This window comes from Giraffa tippelskirchi, chromosome 2 (assembly GCF_054371585.1).
Source record: "Giraffa tippelskirchi isolate mGirTip1 chromosome 2, T2T-mGirTip1v1.2.pri, whole genome shotgun sequence".
NCBI classification, from domain to species: Eukaryota; Metazoa; Chordata; class Mammalia; order Artiodactyla; family Giraffidae; genus Giraffa; species Giraffa tippelskirchi.
The window spans coordinates 12,296,326-12,321,654 of record NC_137276.1 but is presented as its reverse complement, the minus strand read 5'-3'; the positions used below and the strand labels follow the sequence as shown (position 1 = coordinate 12,321,654).

The window sequence follows — 25,329 nt, the reverse complement described above, 5'->3', positions numbered from 1 at the left end:
AGCCCTCCCCTGGGGGATACACATAACTAAGCTCTAAGGGGCCAGGCCGGCCACCGAATGGAGGCCACGTGTTGTGTCCACGGGGGCAGCTGTGCCCAGCTCTGTCTGAGCCTTGCCATGTGCCTGGTTACGGGAGAGACGTCCCGAATCTGGGTTTATATGAAAAACCTCAGTGTTTAAATCTTGACACCTGGTTCAGTGAACAGGTGAACGAGTCAACAAGGCACTTGTGGGTCAAACAGAACAGCTCTTCAGGCCTCGGGTGTGGGGTGGCGTGTTTTCTCGGAGGCTTGGGTCTCCACTGAAGAGCTCCATGTTCTGCTTGCTCTTACCAGATGTCCTGTCACTTCTGAGGTCTGGGGCCAGCTCTGCGATCCCTGGGAGTTTCCCTTGCTCCCAGGGCTCCTGAAAGGGAGCTTTATAGACAGAAGGGTGCGTATGAGTGCCTGGGGTCTGGATTCTGCTCAGGCTGGGGTCTGGTCTCTGCCATTTGTGAGCTGTGGGGTGTAGGAGACTTGCCTCTTTCTTCCCTGTTGCCTCAGTTTCCTTGTCTTTCAAGTGGGATAGTAACAGCTCTGCCTGGGAGAGTTAGAGGGGGGACTCAGGGAAGGCCAGCTGAAGGGCCCCGAGGTGTATGTGGGCGGTGATGTGTGTCAGTGCAGGCCATCAGCTGGGAAATTACACAACCTGGACATCTGTTTCTGCATCTGTGATGTACCTGGTGATCTGCTCCTCCAAGAGTCATTCTGGGGATTAAATAAGATAATGTCCAAACAGTGCCTGGCCACAGCACATGCCCTGTACACATTCATGTTGTTCCTTGGAGTCCAACGCTTTTGATCTTTGCGAAGACTTGAGCAGAGGGAGCTGGGGCTGCTTGGCCAGGGCTGAAGACAAAACGAGCAGAGAGCCAGGAAATGGACTGTGTCCTGCCCCTCTGCCATCGGCTCCCTCTCCTCCTTCCCAGCTCTGAGGATGGTCCTGGTTCTGTCCTCAGAAGCCCACACACTGGCTGTTCCTGAAGGTGGCCTCAGCTTTCCAGGACAATTAGATAACTTGGGAATCTCCATTTATTGATACCGACTCTTTTGAGATCCCATGGACTGTAGCCTGCCAGGCTCCTCTGTCCATGGAATTTTCCAGGCAAGAATACTGGAGTGGGTTGCCATTTCCTCCTCCAGGGGATCTTCCCGACCCAGGGATCGAACCTGCATCTCCTGCATTCCAGGCAGCTTCTTTACCATTTGAGCCACCAGGGAAGCTGCTACATTTCTTGAGATTAGCTCCATTCCAGCCCCAGAACATATACTTTGCTGGGGGTGGGCCCAGAGCCCAGCTCCTTTGGGATACCCTGGGTTGGCTGGCTGGAGAAGGGCCCTTGCCCTGCCTGAACCCTCTCTGAGGGTCAGAGACTAGGGGGATATCACACCCACCTAGCTTAGGGAGCAGCCCAGAGTGCTGAGGGCCTGCCCAAGATCCCATGTCTCTGGAACCAGGCCCCAAACTCCACAGGTACTTGGGGTGTTGATCCCATGAAGGATAAAAGGACCTTAAAATCTTGAGATGCTGAGGGGCCTAAAGGGCTATGTGACCTTTGATGAGTCACTGACCAGTGGAATTTAAGGACCACTCTGGCGACGGGTCAGACGAGTGCATCTCAGGTTTTTGTGGGGTCCTGACCATGTGATGGCACAAAGGTGCCTCCAGGTCCAATTTCCAAGTGGCGGTGGGCTCAGGGACATGCAGGCTGGAATCAGCACCCCCTTGTTGTTTACACACCTGAGTGTTCTGATGTCTGTCCACTGTCCAGGGATAAGAAGTGGTGGGGGCAACAGGAACCTGTGTATGCACCTTTCTCAGCTCCATGTATTCATTTTGTGTGCTTGTTACATGTGTGTTCACTGTGTTCGTATGTTTATCACGTGTGCATATTCATCGCATGTGTGTCCCTAGCATGTGTTCATTATAGTGCACGCTGTGCAGGATATGGTGCAGGGGGCAGCTGACATAGTCCATCAGGAGCCCTTCCTGCTTTGAGAAACGTGTCCTCTGAGACCCTGGGGTTCATGAGGCGGGAGAAGAAGGGGGTACTCAGGACGAGTGAGAATTGATGTCCTTGTCCCCAGCACCTGGCCTCCAGCTGGGGATGGGGACTGTCCACAGGAAACAAGAGGAAAAAATGACGTGGTAGTGGAGGGGCGCATTTGTGAATCCATTTCACCAGGCTTTCCTGAGCCATTCGGCCAGGTTCTGCCGTAAGAAGGTTGAGGTCTAGTCTGAGGCTGATGCCAGGTCCCCAGTGGGGCTGCACAACCATGGTTAAGATATCAGCGAAGAATGGGCACCCCGTGTGGGTGCAGAAGTGGGTGATGGGAGGGGCTGTGCTGGGTGGGGGAGCCCAGACCTGTGTGAGCCTGAAGGAAGGACACACAGGCTTGATGCCGGCTGGGGAGGGGCTTGTTCTAGTCTCCCGGCTGGGAAGCTGCACCCAGGCTCACTGGGATGGGACGTGGGCTCTGGCACCTTAGAAAATACCAGCATCAGCTCCCTGTCTTTCTCTCCCATCTCTGCAGGAGGCGGAGGAAAGCGCAAAGGGAAAAGCAAGAAGTGGAAGGAAATCCTGAAGTTCCCTCACATTAGCCAGTGTGAAGACCTCCGAAGGACCATAGGTAAGCCATCCGGCTCCAGGGGGCGTGGGGAGGAGAAGGGAGGGGAGTGAGGAACCTGGTCACCACGGAGTCATCTGTCTGGTGAGTCAAAATGGACAATGCTGTAAAGTGGTGCCAGGTAGGAGCTCCAAGCTGATGCCTTTGCCAATTGGCATAAAGATACAGCCAACATTCATCCAACATTCATGGAGCATTTGATGCGTGCTGGGTGGGATCAACCCCCAATTACCCTTTGAGGTTGTTAATTTGCCTCCCTTACTTTGTGTGTGTGCGTATGTGCATGCTAAGTTGCTTCGGTCATGTCTGACTCTTTGCAACCCTATGGACTGTGGCCCGCCAGGCTCCCCTGTCCTCCTAAAGGTGAGGGAGAGGCAGACTGGCTGGGACCTCGGGCTGTGGGGAGTGATGATGTGCCAGTGAGCATCCTGGCTTTCCTTTTTGCCTCCCTTATATCCCAGGGACCAGGTCCTGGAGACACTCACCACCCAGAAATGCCAATGGGTGCAAACAAAGACGACACCTCCTATCCAAAAATAAATAAATAAATAAAAATCACGTTCTCTCTGGGCAATGGCCAGGGACAGGGACAGCTGAGCTGAGCTGGCCTCTCCAGAACGGTCACACTTTAGCCACTGTTCACCCCAACCATGTGGACACCTCACTTTCTACCTTCCTTCTCACTTACCCTCAAGCCAGATTCAGGGACCTAGCGTTCCCTCTCTCTCCATGTCTCTCCTCTCTGATCCTGACACTTGGAGGTGAGCGAGCTCTACTGAGTTTCATTTCCTGCCCCCTGACTCTCAGTCCCCCCAAGTCTAACCCTGCTCCCCAGGCCTCCGGCCATTGCTCCAGTGCCACCAAGGCCCCTCACCTTCCAGTTGGCCTGGCCCCACCCTCTTCACTTCCGGTTTGGGGGACCCGGGAGCCTAGGATTTACCTCTGAGCTTTGCTCCGCCTGTGGACCCCACCCCACAGGCCCCAGCCCCATCTGTCTGTCTAGGTCCATAAACCGGCCTCTTGGCACGGTCCACTCCCCCGGGAGGGTGTGAGAAACGTGTGCGCTGGCATGTGAAAATGAATTCTTCTGTTCTCCTCGAGGGCATTGAAAAGGCTCTGTGTGTGAGGGCAGTGTGAAGAGAGGCCGGGAAAACAGGAAGGCCGCCATAAACCAGCCGAGGGACTGCTGCTCGCAGGGACAGGCCCCAGGGCTCGGGCCTTCCTGCGTGTTTACAGTCCGTCGCCCTGGTGTTTGCCCAGCCTCTGCTGGGGTCCTGCTGGAAGGCTTTCCTAAATAAAAATCTCATTTCTTTTCTAGACCAATACACAAACCAAACAGTGGCAAATGCTGCATTTATTTTTCTTGCGCACACATGAGCTCATTTTCTGAAGCTTTGGAGAGGATGTCCCGGGGTAGGCTTTGGGCCAGGGTGACGCGGCCCTTGTGGGCCCAGAGGGCCGCGTGGGAAGGCTTTTCGTTAGAGGGGAGGACGGAGCCCTCCAGGATCCCCTGGACTGGCCGGAACAGTGGTCTGTTAAAGCCACACCCTCTCTCTCTCTCGCACTCAGCACGGCCCTGACAACTGCAGGCCATCTTCCCCAGCAGAGACTGACTGCGGGGTGATTTTAAGAAATGAAAACGGCACCTAGTGGACCCCCTGCTGAAACCACAGCAGCCTCGCCTCCCACCTGGAATGAAACACAAATTGCTCATCGTGCTTTATGAGCACTTCGGCCATTGTATGAAGCTTAGGGATCCCTTCTCAGAATAATGCTTTTACATATACAGAAAATAATGTACATGGTGTTGCAAAGGAAACCAGTTCTTTTCGGATAATTAGATACTTTAAAATATTATGATCTTGAAGTATATGAGCTTTTTTGTCCTTCAGTCATGTCTGACTCTTTGAGGTCCCATGGCCTGTAGTCTGCCAGGCTCCACCGTCCATGGAATTTTCCAGGCAAGAATACTGGAGCAGGTTGCCATTGCCTACTCCAGGGGATCTTCCCAAGCCATGCAACAAACCTGCATCTCTTGTGTCTCCTGCATTGGCAGGTGGATTCTTTTACCACTACACCACCTGGGAAACTTTAATAACGCTCAGCAACTGGTCTAACCAAGGCTCAGCAACTGTTCTAATACCTACTGTAATTCTGAGTTAATGAGGAGCGTAAGTAATATTTCCAGATACCTTCAATGATGGTGACATTAATGGGTGTGAGATTTCTGTTGTTGACCGGTCCCAGGCACTGCTAATGTTACTGTGGGTTGTTGTTGACATTCGTGACTCAAGGAGGTTCTCATTTCCAATTAGAGGCTGATGAATAGAAAGATGACGTTTTTCTCCATCCAAGTTCAGTGAGTGAGTGAAGTCACTCAGTCATGTCCGACTCTTTGCAACCCCATGGACTGTAGCCTCCCAGGCTCCTCCATCCATGGGATTTTCCAGGCAAGAATACTGGAGTGGGTTGCCATTTCCTTCTCCAGGAGATCTTTCTGACCCAGGGATTGAACTTGAGTCTCCCACATTGTAGGCAGACGCTTTACTGTCTGAGCCACCAGGGACGTCAAGGTTCAAGGACCTCTTAAATCCTGTCCATGGACCTCTTGGCAATGCCCTTCCTACGCAGCCCTGTATGAGTCTGCCTTCACCTTGGTCTCAGTGATTCCCTCCACCTCTATTGACTTTGCTGTGCTGGTTGCTTTTTCCTTGACTACCCCAAGCTTGTCTCTAGCCTAGAGCCTCTGCTGTTCCCTCTGCCTGGAATGCTCTTCCCCCATATTCAGGGTACCTTTAGGTCTCAGTTCAGATAGCACCTCCATAGAAAAGCCTTCCTGGGACTTCCCTAAAAGTAAACTTAAATCTTTCCCTGGTGGCTTAGACAGTAAAGCGTCTGCCTGCAGTGCAGGGACCCTGGTTCGATCCCTGGGTTGGGAACATCCCCCGGAGAAGGAAATGGCAACCCACTCCAGTATTCTTGCCTGGAGAATCCTATGGACAGAGGAGCCTGGTAGGTTATCGTCCATGGGGTCGCAAAGAGTTGGACCTGGTGGTCCAGTAGCTAAGACCGTGTTCCCATTGTAGAGGGCCCAGGTTCCATCCCTGGTCAGGGAACTAGATCCCACATGCTCCAACCAAAGATCCTGCATGCCACGGTGAAGATGGAAGATGGAAGATCCTGCTTGCCACGACTGAGACCCAGTACAGCCAAATAAATAAATATTTTTAAAAAAGAAAAGAAAAGCCTTCCCAACTAACCTTTAGAAAGGAACTGTATTCTCCCTTTAATTACTATCTTTCACATAGTGCTGTCTATTAATCCTCTTGGCCCACGACCCCAGCTGCAGTCATCTTGTGTTTAGGTGTTGACCTGTGTGTTTTCTCTCTCCCTCACTGGACTGGATGCCCCATGACCATAGTGACTGTGTGGGTCACCACTAGGACAGTGCCTGACACACTGTATGGGCTCATTAAATACTGGGAGAGTCAATGAAGTGAAATATTGAGAATTAGGGCTCTGTTTAGAAAATCTGTGACATGAACTTGGCATTCCCAAATTTAATGTAGCCCATGGTTTAAAACTAAAAGTCATGAAAGTTCAGGCTTAGATGGTACCTTAGAAAGCATCTGCTTTAACACTCCCTTCCCCTACTCCCTACCAGATAGATGAACAAGTCAGAGGGGCAGGTGACTTGGTGACTCCTGGCCCAGGCCAGTTTCCCCTGGGGCTACAATTAGAATAATTCTTATAGTGATGTTAGACTTTTACAGTATTCTCAACTCAAGGAACTGGAGAGCATCTTGTCCAACCACCCTTTTCAGACCTGAGTCTGAATTTCAGAGTCTGTTAGCCTCGGAGAGGAGAAGTGACCTGCCCTGGACAGGACAGTCCGGGCCCTTGGTCCTCAGTTGCAACTCTCCATTAACCAGCATTATATTGACTCACAAACATTTTATGGCATCAGCCCCCAGCCAGTACCCAAAGCAGAGAGACTGCTTAGGCACTCAGAAAAAGAGACATTTCTGTCTCTTTTTTTTCTTTCATCTTCTAAGTATGGGTTGCATGTTCATCTGATTACTGTACAAGTTTATTGAGCCCTCATGGTATGTTATGCAGTTGGGAAACGGGCCTGATTCCTGACCTCCCACCCTTGCCGCCACCCCCAAGCTCACTCATGGCTGAACCCAGGAGGCTGGCCGGAAATAGGTGATAGCAAATTGAGAAAGTTTCATATTGGAGGGACAGGTTGCTGAGCTGGAGAACCGTGCTGTGGGTCTTCTACCCATCAAGAACTTCTCTGGAGGAAATGACATCACTCTGAGCCTCTCAGGGCATCTCTTTGTGTGAGCTCCCTGGGGGACGTGGACCACCTCCTCCTTCTTGGGTCTCCATTGCTGGTACTGGAAGTAGGTGGATGGATGGATGGATCAAGTGACTGAATGAGTGCTGCCCTCCTTCCCAGCCTGGAAACTGTAACTGTGATGGGCAGCAATGAGTATTAAGATACAGATTCCTTGCCACATGTATCTACTTCCAATTGAGCCCCAGACATCAGTAACCAATTTTAGACAGTCTTGGCAGAGAGCAGACAGATCGTGAGAAGAGGAAGTGTTCTCTAATATCTGCATGATGAAACACTGAATAATGGCATTCGTTAGTAAGCTAATTGTAAGATAATTAGAGAGAGCCCAAATCAAAGAAGTTCTCAGAATACCCAGAACTTGGAAGGCAGGAACATCATCGTGAAGATAAAAGATTGTTGAGGTCTGCAAATATTTCTCAGTGACGCAGAAAGTTCTTTTGGGCATAAAGTGTGGCATTTTTATTTATTTAGCTCAGGCTCATTGCGTACTTTATTCTTTCATTAAAAAAGAAAAAAAAGAGTATGAGGGGGCTTGAGTGAAAGAGTTGATTATTCCGCTATTTGGCAATATTTCTGCAGGAACTGTCCAAAAGCTATATAATAAATCAAGCCCCCTCCCCACCTCCTGGCGGGGTGACGTTTATGAGGAGACTTTTCACAGAAAGTAGATGCCGCCGTGCCCTGCACACTCACAGATGGATGGGACAGGAGAGATTTCATTTGCCTTGTGGGAGAGAACAGCTTGCCAAAGCCTTAACTCTTTCTAGGAGCAGCAACTATAGGCTGTGGGGGATTTCTAGAAGAAACTGTAAACTTTTAACTTTAAAGAAGAAAAACCACGGGGCTTCCCAGGCAATCCAGTGGTTAAGCTTCTGCTTTTCAATGCAGGGGATGCTGGTTCAATCCCTGCAATGGGGAACCAAGTTCCCATATGCCTCAGTGTGCAGCCAAAAAAAATTTAAAAATAAAAGAAGAAAATGAAAATAACGTGAAGTCTGCCTTGAACTAGCCTAGCATTCAGCGTTGCTCATGGTCTTTCAACAAAAAATCAGCCTACAGACACGTGTTAAGCCCCTACTGTGTGCTGACCCAGGAGCTGTACCGCTGGCCACAGAAGCAGTGTCATCTTGTGGAAGGCCATTGGCATTAAAGTCAAGCGGTGGCTCCATGGCTCCCAGTTGTGTGACATGGGACAAGTTGCTTAGTTTCTCTGGGTTGCAAGTTTCTTTGTCTCGAAAATGGGACACGCTAATACCAACCTGGTAGAATTGTTGGGAGGGCCAGCAGGGTGCCTAGTACACACCGTCCTTATCACCATTATCATCATGGTGCTGGTGGTGTAGGGTAAAGGCTGAAGGCCCTGGGGGGGAGGCTTTAGAATTTCCCAAAGAAGCCAAATTGGCTACAAATGATGAGTAGGGCTGGCCCCTTCTATTCAGATGTCATGTTGGTCCAGTGCCCCAAGGACCCCTGCCTTGGGGTCATTTGAATCCTTCCCTTCCTTGAACCCTTGCCTCCAGCCTCTGCTTCCTGGAGGCCACCCTGGTCCCTGCAGCCCTTGGCCCTCCTTCCTCCCCTGTGGAAGCTGATGGTGTCACACTGTGCCCAGATCCCTGGCCTGGTAGGTTTCTTTCCTAGGACACAAGGACACTCTGGAAGGTTGCACCTTGGAGCCCTAACAAGGGTTACCCCTGGGAAAGGCATTTCCTGGTGGCTCAGCAGGTAAAGAATCCGCCTGCAATGCAGGAGGCACAGGAGATGCGGGTTTGATCCCTGGGGTGGGATGAACCATTGGAGGAGGAAATGGCAACCCAATTCAATATTCTTGCCTGGAGAACCCCATGGACTGAGGTCCATGGGGTGGCAGAGGAGTCAGACACGACTGAAGTGACTTAGCACCGGGGAACGCATAGAGGTCAGAGGGGACGTTAGCTTTATCTGTAAGATGTTGTTTTTTTTTTTTTTTTAAATAATATTTTGTATTTTGTGCCGTGAGATTTTGCACTTTTTAAAAAAAGGTTTATTTTAAAATTTTGGCCGTGCTGGATATTCGTTGCTGCTCGGGCCTTTTTCTCTAGCTGTGACAAGCGGGGACTACTCTCTAGTTTCGGTGGATGAGCTTCTCATTGCAGTGGCTTCTCTTGTTGTGGAGCATGGGCTGTAGGGTGCTCGGGCTTCAGCAGTTGTGGTGCACGGGCTTAGTTGCATATGGGATCTTCCCAGATCAGGGATTGAAGTGGTGTCTCCTGCACTGGGAGGTGAATTCTTTATCACTGAGCCACCAGGGAAGCCCTACAAGGTGATTTTTTATAAAGGAGAATGAATTGGCAAGTTATTTGTGTGGTCAAAGTTGAATGCATAAAGATGGGATCGGCTGCCTGCACACAGTGGGGCACTGGGGACAGTGATGTCATTTCCCTCTTTCCTGGTAGACTTTGGGTCCACTAATGAGTCTGTGGCCTCTGAGAGGATGATAAGAGTCTCGCCGTCTTTGCAGGTCCTGCAGGACTGGCCGAGGGGCTCTGCTTGGTTCTTCTGGGATGCTGGCAGGCAGGAGCCACCTGATAGCCGAAAGCCTTTGGCTGGTGGGGGTCTCAGGACTTCAGTCCTACAAGGATTTGGAGGAAGCCCAGGCCTGGATCAGCCCAGTGTGACCTGGGACCCTCATCCTTGAAGTCTCCAGCCTCCTCCTGGGGAGCTCAGCGCTACACTCTGACCGGCAGGGTCCCCCTCATTCAGCCCATGGTGGTCTCCTGCCTGCACATTGTCAGCATCCCCTGAATGGAATGGGTGGCCAGGGTCCTTTCCCAGAGATGTGACAGGGCTGGACTCTTCTGCAAACATCCTTCTCTTCTGCAAACATCCTCCCTTTCTGCTCATCCCTGCTCATGGGCAACCAGTCTCTTGGCATTGCCAGGCATACATCAGGGTCTGGAGAGGAGTCTGGGCTCCTGAGACAGGTCTCACCCCACCCAGGGTCTGTGTGACCCAGGCCCCTTCAGGCCTGCCAGGCTGGCATGCAAGCGCTTGATTTCATTGTCAGGGATACCAAGTCTCTCTGCAGACGTCATTCCTGTCCTTGGGGTGATAAAGGCGCGTCCTGTCTGTCATTCTGCCACTTGCCATGCTCTGATAAGGCTCAGCATCTGCTTGTCCTTGGAGGGCAAGATAAATTTAGATGTGGCGGATTTAGAGCATCAGGTGACCTGTTTGCAGCTGTAGCTCTTAGGAGGGAGAGGGTTGCCTGGCTAGTCCCACAGTTTGCTGGGCATTAATCTCACCTCTCCACCAAGATCAAGCGAAGGATTTCTCAAAATTGCCAACAACCATAAGAAGCTAGGAGGAAAGCTTGGAGCAGATGGGCTCAGAAGGAAGCAATACTGCTGACCACTGCAATACCAATACCACTGAAAGGTGAGGGCTGGATCCTCAGTGCCCAGCCTGGCCTTGGGTGCAAGCACAATGCTCAGTGGTCCTAGTTGATGGGTTTCACGTTGGGAGATTCTTAGAACAGAGCTTTGATAGGGATTTTATAGATGATCCGAGGTTGTGGTGTTCAAAGGCTGCCCTGCAGGGAGCATGAAAGATCTAAATTAGACTTCTGTCTGATCAGGCTTTCTTTTTGCCTTTTATATTTGGGTTTCTGTGTAAGGTTTTATTCCAGAGTTAAAACCAAGTTTGAAACCCATGGTTCTAAGCCAAGTTTCCCATTTTCCAGGTAAGTAAACTGAGTCCCAGAGAGACAAGTGACTTGATGAGGTCTCTCTGTGACCTGACTCACTGTCTTAGTGGGCTCAGGCTGCCAGAGCAAAATATCACAGACCAGGGGGCTTAAACAACAGAAATTCATTGTCTCACAATTCTGGAAGCTGGAGGCCCAAGATCAAGGTGTCAGCGGTATTGCTTCCTTCTGAGCCCATCTGCTCCAGGCTTCCCTCCTAGCTTCTTATGGTTGTTGGCGATTTTGAGAATTCCTTGGCTTGTAGAAGCATCACCCTAACGTTGTCTTCATCTTCACATGGCATTCTTGTGTGTGTGTCTGTGTATATTCAAATTTCCCCCATTTTTAAGGACACTAGTTATATTGGTGTCATATTGGATTAGAGTTTATCCTAATGACCTCATTTTAACTTGATCACCTCTGTGAAGACCTTAGTTTCAAATAAGATCACATTATAAAGGACTAGGGGTTAGGACTCCAACATATCTTCTTTGTTGTTCAGCTGCTAAGTTGTGTCCGACTCTTCAAGACCCCGTGGACTGCAGCATGCCAGGCTTCCTTGTCCGTCAGTATCTCCTGGAGTTTGCTCAAACTCATGTCCATTGAGTTGGTGATGCCATCCAACCATCTCAATCCTCTGTCGTCCCCTTCTCTTCCTGCCCGCAATCTTCGCCAGCATCAGAGTCTTTTCCAATGAGTCGGCTCTTCGCATCAGGTGGCCAAAGTATTGGCGCTTCAGCATCAGTCCTTCCAATGAATATTCAGGGTTGATTTCCTTTAAGATTGACTGGTTTGATCTCCTGGCAGTACAAGGGACTCTCAGGAGTCTTCTCCAGCACCACAATGTCTTCTTTAGGGATCACAATCCAACCCCTAAGTACCCACCTTCTCACATAATTTCTGGAGTTCAAGTTCAAAGGGCCAGAGGACCCAGAATCCTCCCAAGTCTGAAAGTAGACCCGTCCCTCCTTCCTGACCTGGCTCGGGGTTAACCCCTGCAGGCTGAGGCTCACTGCTTCCCCAGAGGCCACAGGAATGTCTACAGGACGATTAACTGCTTTCCAAACCATGCTGCATGGTGCTTTTATGTTCCCTCATTTTATTTTTGTTGTTACTGTTCAAGTCATTGTAACTGGTAAATTACTTTGCTAAAAAACATAAGAAAACGCACATGAAGGACCACACATAATTTTACCACTGGGCTGTAGCCACACTTAACACTTTCATGTAATTCCTTCTAGGTTTTTCCCTTGTGCACATACCATGGTTTTGTTTATTAATCTTTTTCTTAATACAATTAAAAAAATATTTTCCCATGTCATTAAAAACCTCCATAAATGTGATTTATGCTGTTCTATTTGATGCATATTTTTTGAGTGTCAGACATTGAGGATACATCAGTGAACCAAACAAAATTCCTATTCTTAGGGTCTGTCTGCAGGGGTGACTATCTACACCAGGGGACCATGGGGAACTAGCTACTGCCCGGTCTGTCCCCACTTGTGTGGTTTATTTACTTCCTTATTTATTATTTCCTTTAAGTTGTCTTGAAAATAAGCCCTCTTTTAGTGGCCTCAAATGAATCTGATTTTTTAAAGGCCTCCTATCTATCCCATGGTCTTCCCAGATGGCTCAGTGGTAAAGAATCTGCCTGCCAATGCAGAAGACGCAGGTTCGATCCCTGGGTTGGGAAGATTCCCCTGGAGGAAGAAATGGCAACCCACTCCAGTATTCTTGCCTGGGAAATCCCATGGATAGAGGAGCCTGGTAGGCTACCGTCCATGGGGTTTCAAAGAGTTGAACACGACTAAGCACGCACACACACACACACATATATGCCATATATGTATTGTAACTTAGGGTGTTTTTTTTTTTGGCCACCAGGCAGCATTTGGGATCTTAATTCCCCAGCCAGGGATCAAACCCACGTCCCCAGCATTGGAAGCACAGAGTCTTCTTTTTTAACTTTATTTATGTTTAATTGGAGGATAATTGCTTTGCAGTATTGTGTTGGTTTCTGCCGTACATCAAAATGAATCAACCATAGGTACACCTATGTCCCCTCCCTCTTGAACCTCCCTTCCACCTCCCACCCCATCCCAGCCCTCTAGGTTGTCACAGAGCACCAGGCTGAGCTCCCTGCACTATACAGCAACTTCCCATTAGCTATCTATTTTATACATGGTAATGTATATATTTCAATGTTACTCTCTCAATTCGTCTCACCTTCTTCCCCCACTGTGCCCATAAGTCTGTTCTCTATGTCTGAATCTCTATTTCTGCCCTGTAAATAGCTTCATCAGTACCATTTTTCTAGATTCCATATGTGTGTGTGTGTGTTAATATGTGATGTTTGTGGAAGTGCAGAGTCTTAACCACTGGACTTCCAGGGAAGTCCCTGGGGTTTTTTTCCCTCTAATTTTTGCCATCACAATTAGTGTTCAGATGACCGTCTTTGTACTTCTTTGTGACGCTGAAGTCTCTGGCTCAGAGGTGAGAAAGCCCACGCTGTCTTTCTGAATGTAGACACTTTTAGCTAAACCCGAGTAGACTCCGCTCTGCCCTCTGCCTCCCTCGCTTCCTCTGGAATGTTCCATTTCCAGCTCACGCCTACATCCACAGATGCCATTAACGTGAAATGTGCTGCTGATGGACAAAGCCAGTGAGGTTTGATGAACACCTCCGCCCCGCTTGCCAGCCCCGATTCCGTGCAGTCGCAGGCAGGAGAAGGGTTTTCTGTCTGTTTTAAGGCCTGTTGCTGAAAACGGGAAAAACAAGCTGGTTTATGCAGCCACAGGGACCTCAAAGCAGCCCACCGAGGCCAGCCGACCCGCAGCGGCGTGAGCACGACAGAGTTCTGCCCCTACAGAGACAGAGACACTAGGACAACACTCCCGAGGGCCTCTGCCCAGACTCTGTTTACAGAATTTATTTCCCGGGCTCTGTCTTCAGCAGCCCCTTGGCAGCGTCAGCCCCAGCGTCTGCCTCAGCGCGTTCAACACCCCTTGTTCCGAGTACCCCAGAGCTAGCACCCAAGGGAGAGTGAGGAGAAAAAAGTGGGTGGAGGGATACGTGGGGCCAATATAAACTTTCAAATTAAAAAAAAAAGGAACAACAACAAAAAAATGTATCCCCTGAAGAGCTCCTGGTAGCCTGAGCTCCTGCTGACTTCTCCCTGCGGCCCCTTCCAGCCAGTACCGGGAAGGAAGATGCAAAATTGAGAAAACTGCAAACTCAGCCCGGCTCTTTGTTTGTTCTTCTTCTTTTCTCCTTTTTTTTCTGTTTCACAATTGTACTGTCCTTGTATCATCTTTAAAACATTTTTTTTTTAGTTATCTTTTGGTTCTTTTTCTCTTTACAGAAAGAAACCCGTTGATGAAGTTTCTAAAATAGAATCTAGAAAGAGGAGACTACAACTTGCTGATGAGATAATCACTGTTAACGGTTCTGTGTGTGGCCCTTTCACAGGTTGCTCTGCTTAGAGAGAATTGTGCTCACTGCCTTTTGTTTCCCCGCCCAGAAGTCAGGTACCATTTTAAATGGAAATAAATGGTTGTAGAGTCTCTTGTGGACTGGAAGGTAGGAGACCCAGGTTCCTGTGTTACTGCCTTGGTTCTGTGGCCTTTTGAAAGTCACTTAACCTCAATTTGCCCATCTCTCTCTCTTTTTTTTTTTTAATGTGGACCATTTGTAAAGTCTTTATTGAATTTGTTACAATATTTCTTCTGTTTTATGTTTTGGCTGCAAGGCATGTGGGGTCTTAGCTCCCCAACAGGGGATGGAACCCGCACTCCCTTCATAGGAAGGTGAAGTCTTAACCACTGGACTTCTAGGCAAGTCCCAATTTGCCCATCTTTAAAATGGGGATCTGATCATCCTTCTTACCTTACTGGATGATCAAGTGTCCAGTGGAGTTACTGGTAGAAAGTGCTTTGTCATGGGCTTTGAAGATTGTTGCTGGTCATTTTCAACATGGTCATGTGACCCTGGGCTTCCCTGGTGGCTTAGACAGTAAGGAATCTGCCTGAAATACAGGAGAGGTGGGTTGGATCTCTGGGTCAGGAAGATCCCCTGGAGAAGGGAATACTAGAATACCCATTCTAGTATTCTTGCCTGGAGAATCCCATATACAGAGGAGCCTGGTGGGGTCGCAAAGAGTCAGACACAACTGAGCGACGAAGCATGCTGCCAGCATCGCTGTCACAGCAGCTCCCTCTGCCTGGTGGGCAGAGATGGACACAGAGGTGATATTGCTCCAGGCCTTTGGCTGAGCCCAGTTTGAAACAGAGTGAGATGCTGAGAATGGCTTTGCCAAAAGTTGCCATCACAGGATTGGGCGTTGGCAACCCTGGGAGTGCCTGGCAGCTGTAGGCACTGTGCTTATGCCTCAGGCAGGTCAGCTGGGACAAAGCTATTGAGGGACTGACCCATTTCCATCAATCTGGTGCAGAGACAACAGTGAAGAGCATGAGGCACCAGGGTTTGAGCCAGGCTCTGTTCCTTACTGACTATGACTTTGGGTAAAGTGATGAAACTTCCCTAACCCTCAGTCTCTCTGTCTGCAAAAAGGGAAATAGAAGTTGTGAGGATTGACTGGAGATGCACAGTGGGAGGGCTGTGCCCAGGGCCTGGCTCACAGTGAGTGCCCAAGGGCAGCTGCTTTATCCCCTTCCTCTTCATTATCACTGTTGTCAACAGTCCTGTTTAGGTCAGAGCTTTGTTTCTTGGTTCCCGGGGTGGTGGTTGCCAAGTCCTGCTGGCTTTAAGTTTATCTGTTCATTCATTCGTTCATTCATCTGTTAAGTCCTTACTCTATGCCAGGGATCCAGGGAGCTGCCAGGTGGTGGGGAGCTGCTTTCCGGAGTGGCTCCTGGCAGCGTGGACTGGGCTGTGTATTTCCTTTATGTAACCTGGATATAACCCTTTTCTCTCGGCCCTCAAAGTCTCTATTTACTTACTCTTAGCAGACTTAGAGGTTCTCATGGTTACCACCTGAAACCCCCCTCCTTAAAGGCCACCTCATTCATCCCTCTGCCTCCAGGCAGGATGGGCCTCAACCAACACAGATGCACAGAGTGATAGCCTGTTCACCCTCAAATCCCTGATCAGCTTTTACTCTGGGCAAGGTGCAGCCAAGGGCTCCCAGGGGGGCATGTGAGGCCAGCTCCATCCCTTAAGGAGCTCTTGCTAGTCGGGGAGACCGGGCAGGAAGCACACACAAGATGCCGGGTAATGGCCGTGATAATGTGGGCAGATATCACAAGTCAGTCCTCAGTACCAAATGCCTAGAGGCGGCGGGGAGAAGGGGAGACAGAGACATCTCTGTGGGACAGGAAGTTTCCAGCTGGAGTCATTGGGAGAAAGAGAAAACTTCTAGGGTCAGCAGGTTCAGCATCGTCAGCATCATCCAACCAGCAAATGTTTCCTGGGCGCTCACCGTGGCCAGGCATCAGGCTGCTTCCCTTACAGACACGTGCTCACTGAAGCATTACAAACGCTATGGAACAGGTGTCACTTTTCCCCACCCCTGTTTCATAGATGAAGATGCAGAGATGAAGAAAGATTAGTAAATTGCTCAAAGTTACAGAGCTCTGGAAGAGGCAGAACTCAGATTGAAACCTGGGTCAGAGTCAAGGCCAGGCTGACTGTGACTTCCACCATGTTGGCCACGGTTTCCCCATGGGAGTGGGACAGCTGGGGGCACATTTGAGAGGTGATGGTGCCCTGCTTTGGTGAGCTTTGTGCAGAGAAATCATGAGGGATGAGGTCTAAGAGAGACACCACCCGCACCTCCAAGCTGGAATGTTAGGTCTTCGTCCTGCAGGTGGTAGGGAGCCATAGCATGACAGCCCCTGCCACCCCTCTCAGTGGGAGCAGGGAGCAGAGAGAGGCTGTGGATGGAGCAGCCTGGCCTTCCCGGGTGATACGACATTCATTCACTTCTCCAAATATTTATTCTTTACCTACTGTGTGCCTGGGAGAAACGAGACGGTGTTTGTCAGGCCCCCATACTAAGACCTGGAATGTCCCAGAAACGGCCTCCTCTTCTGAGGCCAGGACACCTTGGCTCAGGTGACCCCGCAGAGTCAGGAGTGGCTGGAGCTTCCTCATCTGCCGCTTCAGGCTGGGCACAGATTTCTCTTTTTGACTCTGGGTCATGGAATGCCTTTCACATCACCTGTGAGGTCTCTGAGCCAGCAGCTGTTCCCACTGCCCACCTGTCTCTCCCCCTCCTTTTCAGGGGTGACTTCTGGCTCCCCTGCTGTCTGTCCTCTCTTGCTCCCCCCCCCGCTGCGCCTTATGGAAGGTGGGAGATGGGCATGAATGTCGCACTGGCCGTCTCTCTGCCCGGGGTGTGCCTGCATGGGCGATCACTTCAGGCACATTCCAGGTGGGGCTTGCAGACGTGAGCTGACCGGGGCTCAGAAGATGGGGGTGTTGCCTGCAGAGGGAACTGTCCAGCCCCACAGTCCTCTGGCCTCTTGCTCTGGCCAGTCAGCCATGAGACCTATTCGCTTGGGGCTTCTGCCACCCTCTGTCCTTGTTGGGCTTTAACATGAAAGGAGTTGTTCTCAGAGTGCTTGCCACTCACCCCAGTCCACACCCCTCCCACATTCCTGTTCCCTGCAATGGCTGCGCAAGGTAGAAACCTGAGATTCTGTGATCTGCCCCATTTTCTCCATCTCTTTGCCCAGACACTCAGTCCTGGGGGCTCAGGTACAGCTGGACTTGGCTCAGCTGAGGGGAGCCTAGGCTTGTGCTATCTGTTGCCCTCCAGCTTTCTGGAAGAGTCCACGGGGCTTCCGTGTTGTTGAGAGAATCAGCCTGGCACGTGTGTCTATATCACCAGACCCTGTGCCCAGATGGCAGGCTGCTGGCTGTCTCGTATCCCTCTCACCTGCGCAGGTACCAGGTAGAGTACTCTGCTCTGGACACAACATGGGCAGGGGAGGGTGGTGGAGAGAGCTTCTGGGCCTGGGGTTAGAAGGTCCACATTCTGCCAGGTTCCTACTTACCAGCTCTGTGCCTTAAGCCAATTGATCACCCACCTCTTCAGGCCTGGGTTTTTGTTTTGTTTTCAATGAACAGACTCTATTTTTTAAAACCATTTTAGTTTGGTGGAAATATTGAGCAGGAAGTACAGAGAGTTCCCACAGAGCCCTTGTCCAAGCCTCAGTTTTCTCATCTGTCAAATGGGGATGGACACTCACCTTGTTCTTACTGCGCTTACTGTTCTTACCATCCCGTCGCCCCCATTTTATGGATGACAAGACTGAGGCTGAGATCCAAGGGGCTAGTTCAGGGTCACTGGCTGGGGAGTGTAAGAGCCTAATTCCTAGCCTGGGGGTGTGGAGATCCAGGCAGGCAGGGCATGGGCACGGGCGGGATGAGCTGAGTGGGACCCTCATAAGGCCTCCTAGAAGGTGAAGAGTCTCCCCCGGAGCAGCTCTGATCTCTGCTGCCTGGTTTGCAGCAGGGAGGGAAGAGCGCCTCCCAGGGGCCACTCAGATCACACATCCTTGGGGGGGCCCTTCATTCATTTATTCAGTGAGGTCTTTTTTTTTAATATGTTGATTGCACTAGGTTTTTGCAGGGGCTTCTCTAGTTGTGATGGGCGGGCTTAGTTGCTCTGTGGCATGTGGGATCTTAGTTCCCTGAACAGGGATCAAACCTGTGTCTCCTGCATTGCAAGTTGGGTTCTTAACCCCTGGACCACCAGGGTCTGTTCAGTGAGTCCTTGAGTGCTGACTAGATGTGGTGCCAGTCCCGGGAGCTGGAGACCTGAGTTCTAGTCCAATTTTCACTCTAACAAACCTCCTTCTGGAATGTCAAGACTGGCAGACCTCAGTCCCGTGCTAGCTGCACCCCTCCTCTGCAGGTGGGGAAACAGCTCCCCCTACCCCGCTGCCAACCCAGGGTTGACCGGCAAGCTGGAGGCAGGAAACGAGGGGCCTGGGTCTGCTGGCTCGGTGTCAAGACACCGTGGGCTCAGGAGGTGGCTCAGTCGAGGAAGCCTGGAAGACCCCAGCCATGGCATCTTGTGTGTGGGTGTGGGGGACAGTAGGAGCCGCGAGGACAATTCTGGACTTGTGGCAACAAGGGACCCGTTCTTGGTTCCTGGCCTTGTCACATCCTGCCAGAGAGGTGAGTAATCACTCGCCGGGCTGGTTGGGTGGCTGCCACACTCAAGGGCAGCCTCCAAATTAGGGAAGGGCTTTCTGCTAGGATCCTGACCCTTCCCTAGGGCGCAGGGACAGCTTGGCAAGCAGAGAGGGCAGCCTCACCAGCACCCATGGGTTCAGCCAGGCCATGCCAGGTGGCATTGTCCCTCTCCTATTCTGTCCAGTGTCCACCCTTCCATCTGCATGAGAGGGGCGCAGAGGTACCCCACAAGTGAGCTCATCTCTCACCTACCCCACTCATTGGTCTGACCCCGGACAGGGGCTGTATCTCCCTTCCCTGTGTCCTAGCACCTGCACCCAGTAGGTGCTTGTTGTGCGTCTGATTAGCGAGGAGTCCCGAGGCCTGGTTTTCACTTATGCTCCATCACTACCCACCCACCTGCAGCCCTCTTTGTTCAAACTGCTGGGAAGCCCAGAGCCAAGTGCTGTGCCGAAAGCATAGCTCTCCTTTGTCAGACGTCCTGGGGGAGCTTGTTTGCTTCTCCCCTCCCTCTTTGCTGGTTGTTTCCTGTTCTTTTTCTTTCATGGAACAACTGAACATATGCTTTTATGGGAAAATGCTGTGGACCCTTTGGGGAAGTGAGCAAGCCATACATACATCAGTCCATTAGAAATAGGAAGGAGAAAGGTCCCCTGCTCCACCTGGGAACCAGGTGTGTCTGAGCTCCGCTGCTCCTCCCTGGAGACTGGGCTGATGAGCACCTGCCCTGCGGACTTCGAGGAACATATGGGCAGAATGCATTTGGATGGGCCAACATGCTAGGCAGTGCCAGGCCAGTGCCTGCCCTGGGGCTCTAGAAGATGCGGCTGCTTGGGCCAGAAGATGCCACGCGCCTCTGTAGAATTGGCTGTCGAACAACCAGCCTGGAGGGGGCCAGGGCTTGCCCAACTGGGCACAGCTGGCCAGCTTCCTATTTCGAAGAAGCTGGCTGAGAGGTTGGCCAACTGGACCATCGGAAAGTGCCCTGAGGGGAAGGAGACATCCTAAGTTATAGCACTGGCGGCGGGCCAGGTTCATATGTTACTCTGCATTGCTCTCCCTCCCTGGTAAAAAGGTGCAAGGACGGGGCATCAGCAAGACAGTGACATTGTCCAAAAAAGGAGAGAGCTCGGCCGAGAGGTATAAATAGGAGCTTGAGGGGGGAGTGGCCAGATGACAGGGCTTTCCTGCTCAGCACCACAGGAGGACTGCTTTTGAGGTCCCGGCAGCCAACTGGAGACAGACTTTTTGAGATGTTGGCAAGATGAGAGTTGAATAATCTCTCATCATCCTGCACTCTCTTCCCCTCGCCGCACCCTGGCCATCCTTAGAGTGAGTTGGGGAGAATGATCTCTAAGTGGAGCAGTTAAACCTGGCCTGTCTTCCGCGTTCTTTAGGAAAGAGCCTGTGGCTTGAAACCAGAGGAGAAGAGCAGTGGTGCTGGTGGACAGTGCTGGAAGGAGTTAGAGGTGGGGGCGTGGTGGGGTGGAGCCGATGGGGCTGGACCAGCAGCTGGCCAAGCCTGGTCCTTGGTGGGCTTCAGTGTTACAAAGGTGCAGACAGAAGGCAGGACAGCAGCTCAAGGTAGCGATGTGGCTTTGGGAGGTGATGCCATGACTCTATTTCCAATAGATCCAGAAGGAAAGCAGTATCTTTAATGCCATACAGGACTCTGTTCTTTGCTCTACTGTTTACTCACTGGATGGTCTCGGGCAAGCGTCTCACCTTCAGGAAGGAGTTCCTTACTCAGACCGTAGGGTAAATGCGGGACACCTCCTGGGGTCTGCTTAGTCACTCAGTCATGTCCGACTCTCTGTGGCCCCATGAACTGTAGCCCGCCAGGCTCCTCTGCCCGTGGAATTTCTCAGGCAAGAATACTGGAGTGGGTTGCCATTTCCTACCCCAGGGGATCTTCCCGAGCCAGGGAACAAGCCCGAGTCTCTTGGCGTCTCTTACATTGGCAGGCAGATTCTTGACCACCAGCGCCACCTGGGAAGCCACACTGCAGAGCATCATAAGATACAAGTAGGGAGACGCTGCACTTGGCGCAGCACCTGCTGGTGTGGAACAGTTCTCTCCGGGGCCAAGATGGTCCTTGGGGGTGGGTGTTGGGTCTGTCTGTCTGCAGCCCTGGTGACAGGCTTCCTGGAGTCATTGGCCAGCAGCCAAGTTCTTTTTCCAGTTGGGCCTGATGGTGAAAGTCAGCTCTTCTGTCCAGCCCTGGTTCGACTGCGGACACCACCTAGTCCTCTGAGGTCCAGGGATTCTTCTGACCCTCCGAACCGCCACATGCCTTTGACTGTAGCTCTGAACGTGCCTGTCTTCACTCCCCAGGGAGGTCATGGGCTACTGCTCAGCGTGCAAAGCTTTTTTCACACTCCCCGAATTCATGTAATCTTCTAGCGATCCTGTGGGTGAGTGGTATTTCCAGTCTCCTCTGAAAGACCCGGCTCCTAGAAGTTACCTCCATTGCCCAGCAAGGCCTGACCCGTGGTGGCTCAAGGCTGTTTCTTGGGGCTTAATTGTGGCTGTGACATGCAGCTTGCCCCAGGTTGGGGTGAGGACACTGTGCAGATGGGCCTGGAAGGTCAAGCCCATTCCTGCTGGTTAGGCTTTCCACCAGTGGCAGCCACCTCTTTAATGAGGACCCTCCAACTCTGGTAAAGAATCTGCCTGCAATGCGGGAGACTCAGGTTCAGTCCCTGGGTTGAGAAGATCCCCTGGAGAATTCCATGGACAGAGGAGCCTGGTGGGCTGCAGTCCATGGGATTGCAAAGAGTTGGACACAACTGAGCGACTTACACATAACTCCAATTCCAGCACCTCCTGCATTTAGGTCTTGGGCTCTGGGATCCCAACCTGCCTGCCGCCTACACCTGTCTCATTTTTTCAGTAAGCCATTTGGCCTCGGAAAGGGGAGGTAGTGGGAGAGGTGTTACCTTCCAGTCTGAGCTGGCATGAACTGGCCAACTAAAACATTTCCATATGCCAAAAATCATTTCACTTGGTTACTTCGTAACAGGCCAAGTGCACGATTTTCCATCAAAACATTTCCATCGTTCAAAAAGTGTGTCTGACACAGAAGCTGATTCCTGCTGCATCCTTGTGACAGCTCACATTTTACTTGGGATCCAGTGTTTTTCAGAATGTCACCACCTCTTGCTTTATGTAAGGACCGAACTCCCTGATGGAAATATTTTGCAAGAATGATTTTCCACCATCAAGGTGGCACAAAACTCTTGCAGAATGTTTTCTTTGTCTGGCTCAGAGAAGAATCCCTTTTCTGTAGAATTCCTGCCACGTTTCACTGGCCAGGATGGGTCTTGCCAGGGCGCCTTGAAGTGGATCATGTCCCATTACAGCCAAAGCTGTTTAAGGTTCATGGAAATGTTTGTGGAAACAATTGCAGACTCCTCTGCTGACAGCTTGCTCCTTTTGTGTAATTTTTGATAGAACATGCACCCAGCACAGCAGAAGAATTTGGCTGGCCCTTGGAATGTGCTGGAATGGAATTTGGCTGTGCTATCTGTCCAGGTCTCTGATATGGCTGTGAGAAAATGTTCACCTGCTCATTAAGCAAATATTCAATGAGCTCCTTCTATGTCCCAGATTCTGGGCTAATCAGAGATAAGTGCTACTCGGGCTCCATCCTCAAGGAGCCTGGTTGATGGGGAGTAGAAGATGCGGGTGTGTTCCATTCCTAAGTACTTTGGAACCACGTTAGGAAGGGCAGCAGGCACATCACTTGAGGTGTGAGGTGACACACAGGTGAACTGGGGTTATGCATTTAATTTAATATATGTCATTCCAAAAAAAAGTAACTCCAACAGTAATTTCCCATATGTTATTGCTTAGGGATAAAAAGTTGAAGAGAGGTAGGAGGGAGAGTCAATTAAAACACAAGTTAAAGGGACTTCCCTGGTGGTCCAGTGGTTAAGACTCCATGTTTCCAATGCAGGGAGCATGGGTTCAATCCCTGGTTAGGGAACTAAGATCCCACATGCCTCATAGCATGGCCAAAACAACAACAAACCCAAGTTAAAGAAAAATATCCAGTAAATACTGTAATAGTGGTAACTATTATAGTAGGTAGATTATGGTAAATATTATCATTAAAAATTGTTGACAGTGGCTCACAAACGGCTGATGTCTAGAAAAGTTCAATGCAGTTTCATTGCATGCTGATGGGATGCCAAGGGCTTTACCTGGACCATCATACAAGCTTCAGGAAACTGTGGGAGATGGTAGTGTTACCATCCCAGCTGAGAGCTGATGAAACTGAGGCTCAGAGAGGAGAGATGATTTGCCCAAGCACATGACTAGTAAGTGGAAGAACTTGAATTTGAACCCTGGCCTGTCTGACTCTGGATCATGAACTCTTCACCACTATGCTATGACAAAGTACTGCAGTTGGTCAAATAAAGAAGTGATTATTTCCTCCTAGAGTATAATCCAAGAAAAATTTCTAGAGTAGGAAGCCTTGACTGAAGGGTAGTAATTGCAAAGGAAGTTTGGGTGGTAAGGCAGAGTATCCCACGCAACAGATACTCATGATTATTGGCTGGATTTGAACAACGTATTTTTTCCTTGTATAAATAATGTCTTAAGGTTTAGGCTATGGGTTGGCTCTTCTGTGCCATTACGGACACAGGCTACTTCTATCTCTCTGCTCTACCAATATCTCATCGTCCAAGATGGCTGATGCAGCTCCAGCCGTCACATTCTTATTCCAGGTGGTAGAAAAAAGAAAAGGAAAAGGGTAAATGTGTTGTTGTTGTTTTTCAGTTGCTAAGTTGTGTCCGACTGTTTGTGATCCCATGGACTGCAGTACCCCAGGCTTCCCTGTCCCTCATTATCTCCTGGAGTTTGCTCAAACTCATATCCATTGGGTAGGTGATACCATCCAACCATCTCATCCTCCGATGCTCCCTTTTCCTCCTGCCCTCCATCTTTCCCAGCATCAGGGTCTTTTCAAATGAGTCAGTTCTTCGCATCAGGTGGCCAAAGTATTGGAGTTTCAGCTTTAGCATCAGTCCTTCCAATGAATATTCAGGACTGATTTCCTTTAGGATTGACTGGTTTGATCTCCTTGCAGTCCACAGGACTCTCAAGAGTCTTCTACAGAACCACAATTGGAAAACATTAATTATTTGGGGATCAGCCTTCTTTATGGTCCAACTCTCACATCTGTACATGACTCCTGGAAAAACCATAGCTTTGACCATATGGACCTTTGTCAGCAAAGTAATGTCTCTGCTTTTTAATACACTGCCTAGGTTTGCCATAGATTTGCCAAAGGTTTGCTCCTTTCAAGGCGCAAGTGTCTTTTGATTTTATGGCTGCACTTGCCATTTGCAGTGATTTTGGAGCCAAAGAAAATAAAGTCTGTCACTGTTTCCACTTTTTCCCCTTCTATTTGCCATGAAATGATGGGACCAGATACCAAGATCTTAGTTTTTTGAATGTTGTGTTTTAAGCCAGGTTTTTGTTTTTTTCCAGTTTCCTCTTTCACCCTCATCAAGAGGCTCTTTAGTTCTCTTCGCTTTCTGCCATTAGAGTAGTATCATCTGCATATCTCAGGTTGTCGCTGTTTCTCCTGGCAGTCTCAATTCCATCTTGTGATTCATCCAGCTCGGCATTTCGCATGATGTACCTTGTGTATAAGTTAAATAAGCAGGGTGACAATATACATCCTTGACGTACTCCTTTCCCAATTTTGACCTAGTCAGTTGTTCCATATACAGTTCTAACTGTTGTTTCTTGACCTGCATTCAGGTTTCTCAGAAGACAGAGAAAGTGGTCTGGTATTTCCATCTCTTTATGAATTTTCCACAGTTTATTGTGATATACACAAAGTCTTTAGCATAGTCAATGTTTTCTCGATGAGTCATCCACCTTGAAGGAACTTTTCCCGGAGGTGAATCTAACCCAGCCTTTCTTCCTCTCATTGGTCAGCCCTGGTTATAGGAGAGGCTGCCTACTGTGCGCTGGGCTTATGTGCATGGAAAACAAATGTCCTGTCCTCAGGGTGCTTCTGGTAGAGTGAGCTGCTTCCAGTTGAAGCTGTGCAGGAGACAGCAGTTGAGTGGAGAGGAAAAAGCCTCCTCTGAGGTGGGACCTGCTTCTGGAGTGACCTCAGTAAGCTTGGTTTTCTTTGCACTGTTCCACATGTTTGTTTGGTGTGTAATTCGAGTGTAGACTTGCAGCCATTAGGCTACCCCAGGCAGCTTCCTGCTCACCATCCCATCCGCCCTTCTGAGAAGACAAGAGTCACTCTTGAGTGCAAAACAAACCAGCCTTCCAACCTTCCACCCTCGGTGCAATGAGAGCAGGAGCTGCGGAGCCAGCTTTTCACTGCATCTGGGAGCTGATCCCTGGGCTCTCGTTTAGAGCCCTGCATGGGGTGCAGAGCC

General features: G+C 50.1%; 1 protein-coding gene across 2 annotated transcripts in view; it reads left to right on the top strand.

Moving 5' to 3' along the window:
- Window positions 1-25,329, top strand: part of GRK5 (G protein-coupled receptor kinase 5) — a 226,746-nt gene that overhangs the window by 102,404 nt on the left and 99,013 nt on the right. For both annotated transcript variants that reach the window (XM_081536227.1, XM_081536217.1), the window contains exon 2: window positions 2,574-2,669. In XM_081536227.1, the coding sequence (XP_081392353.1) occupies window positions 2,574-2,669 (96 nt within the window). The remainder of the gene's footprint in view (window positions 1-2,573; window positions 2,670-25,329) is intronic.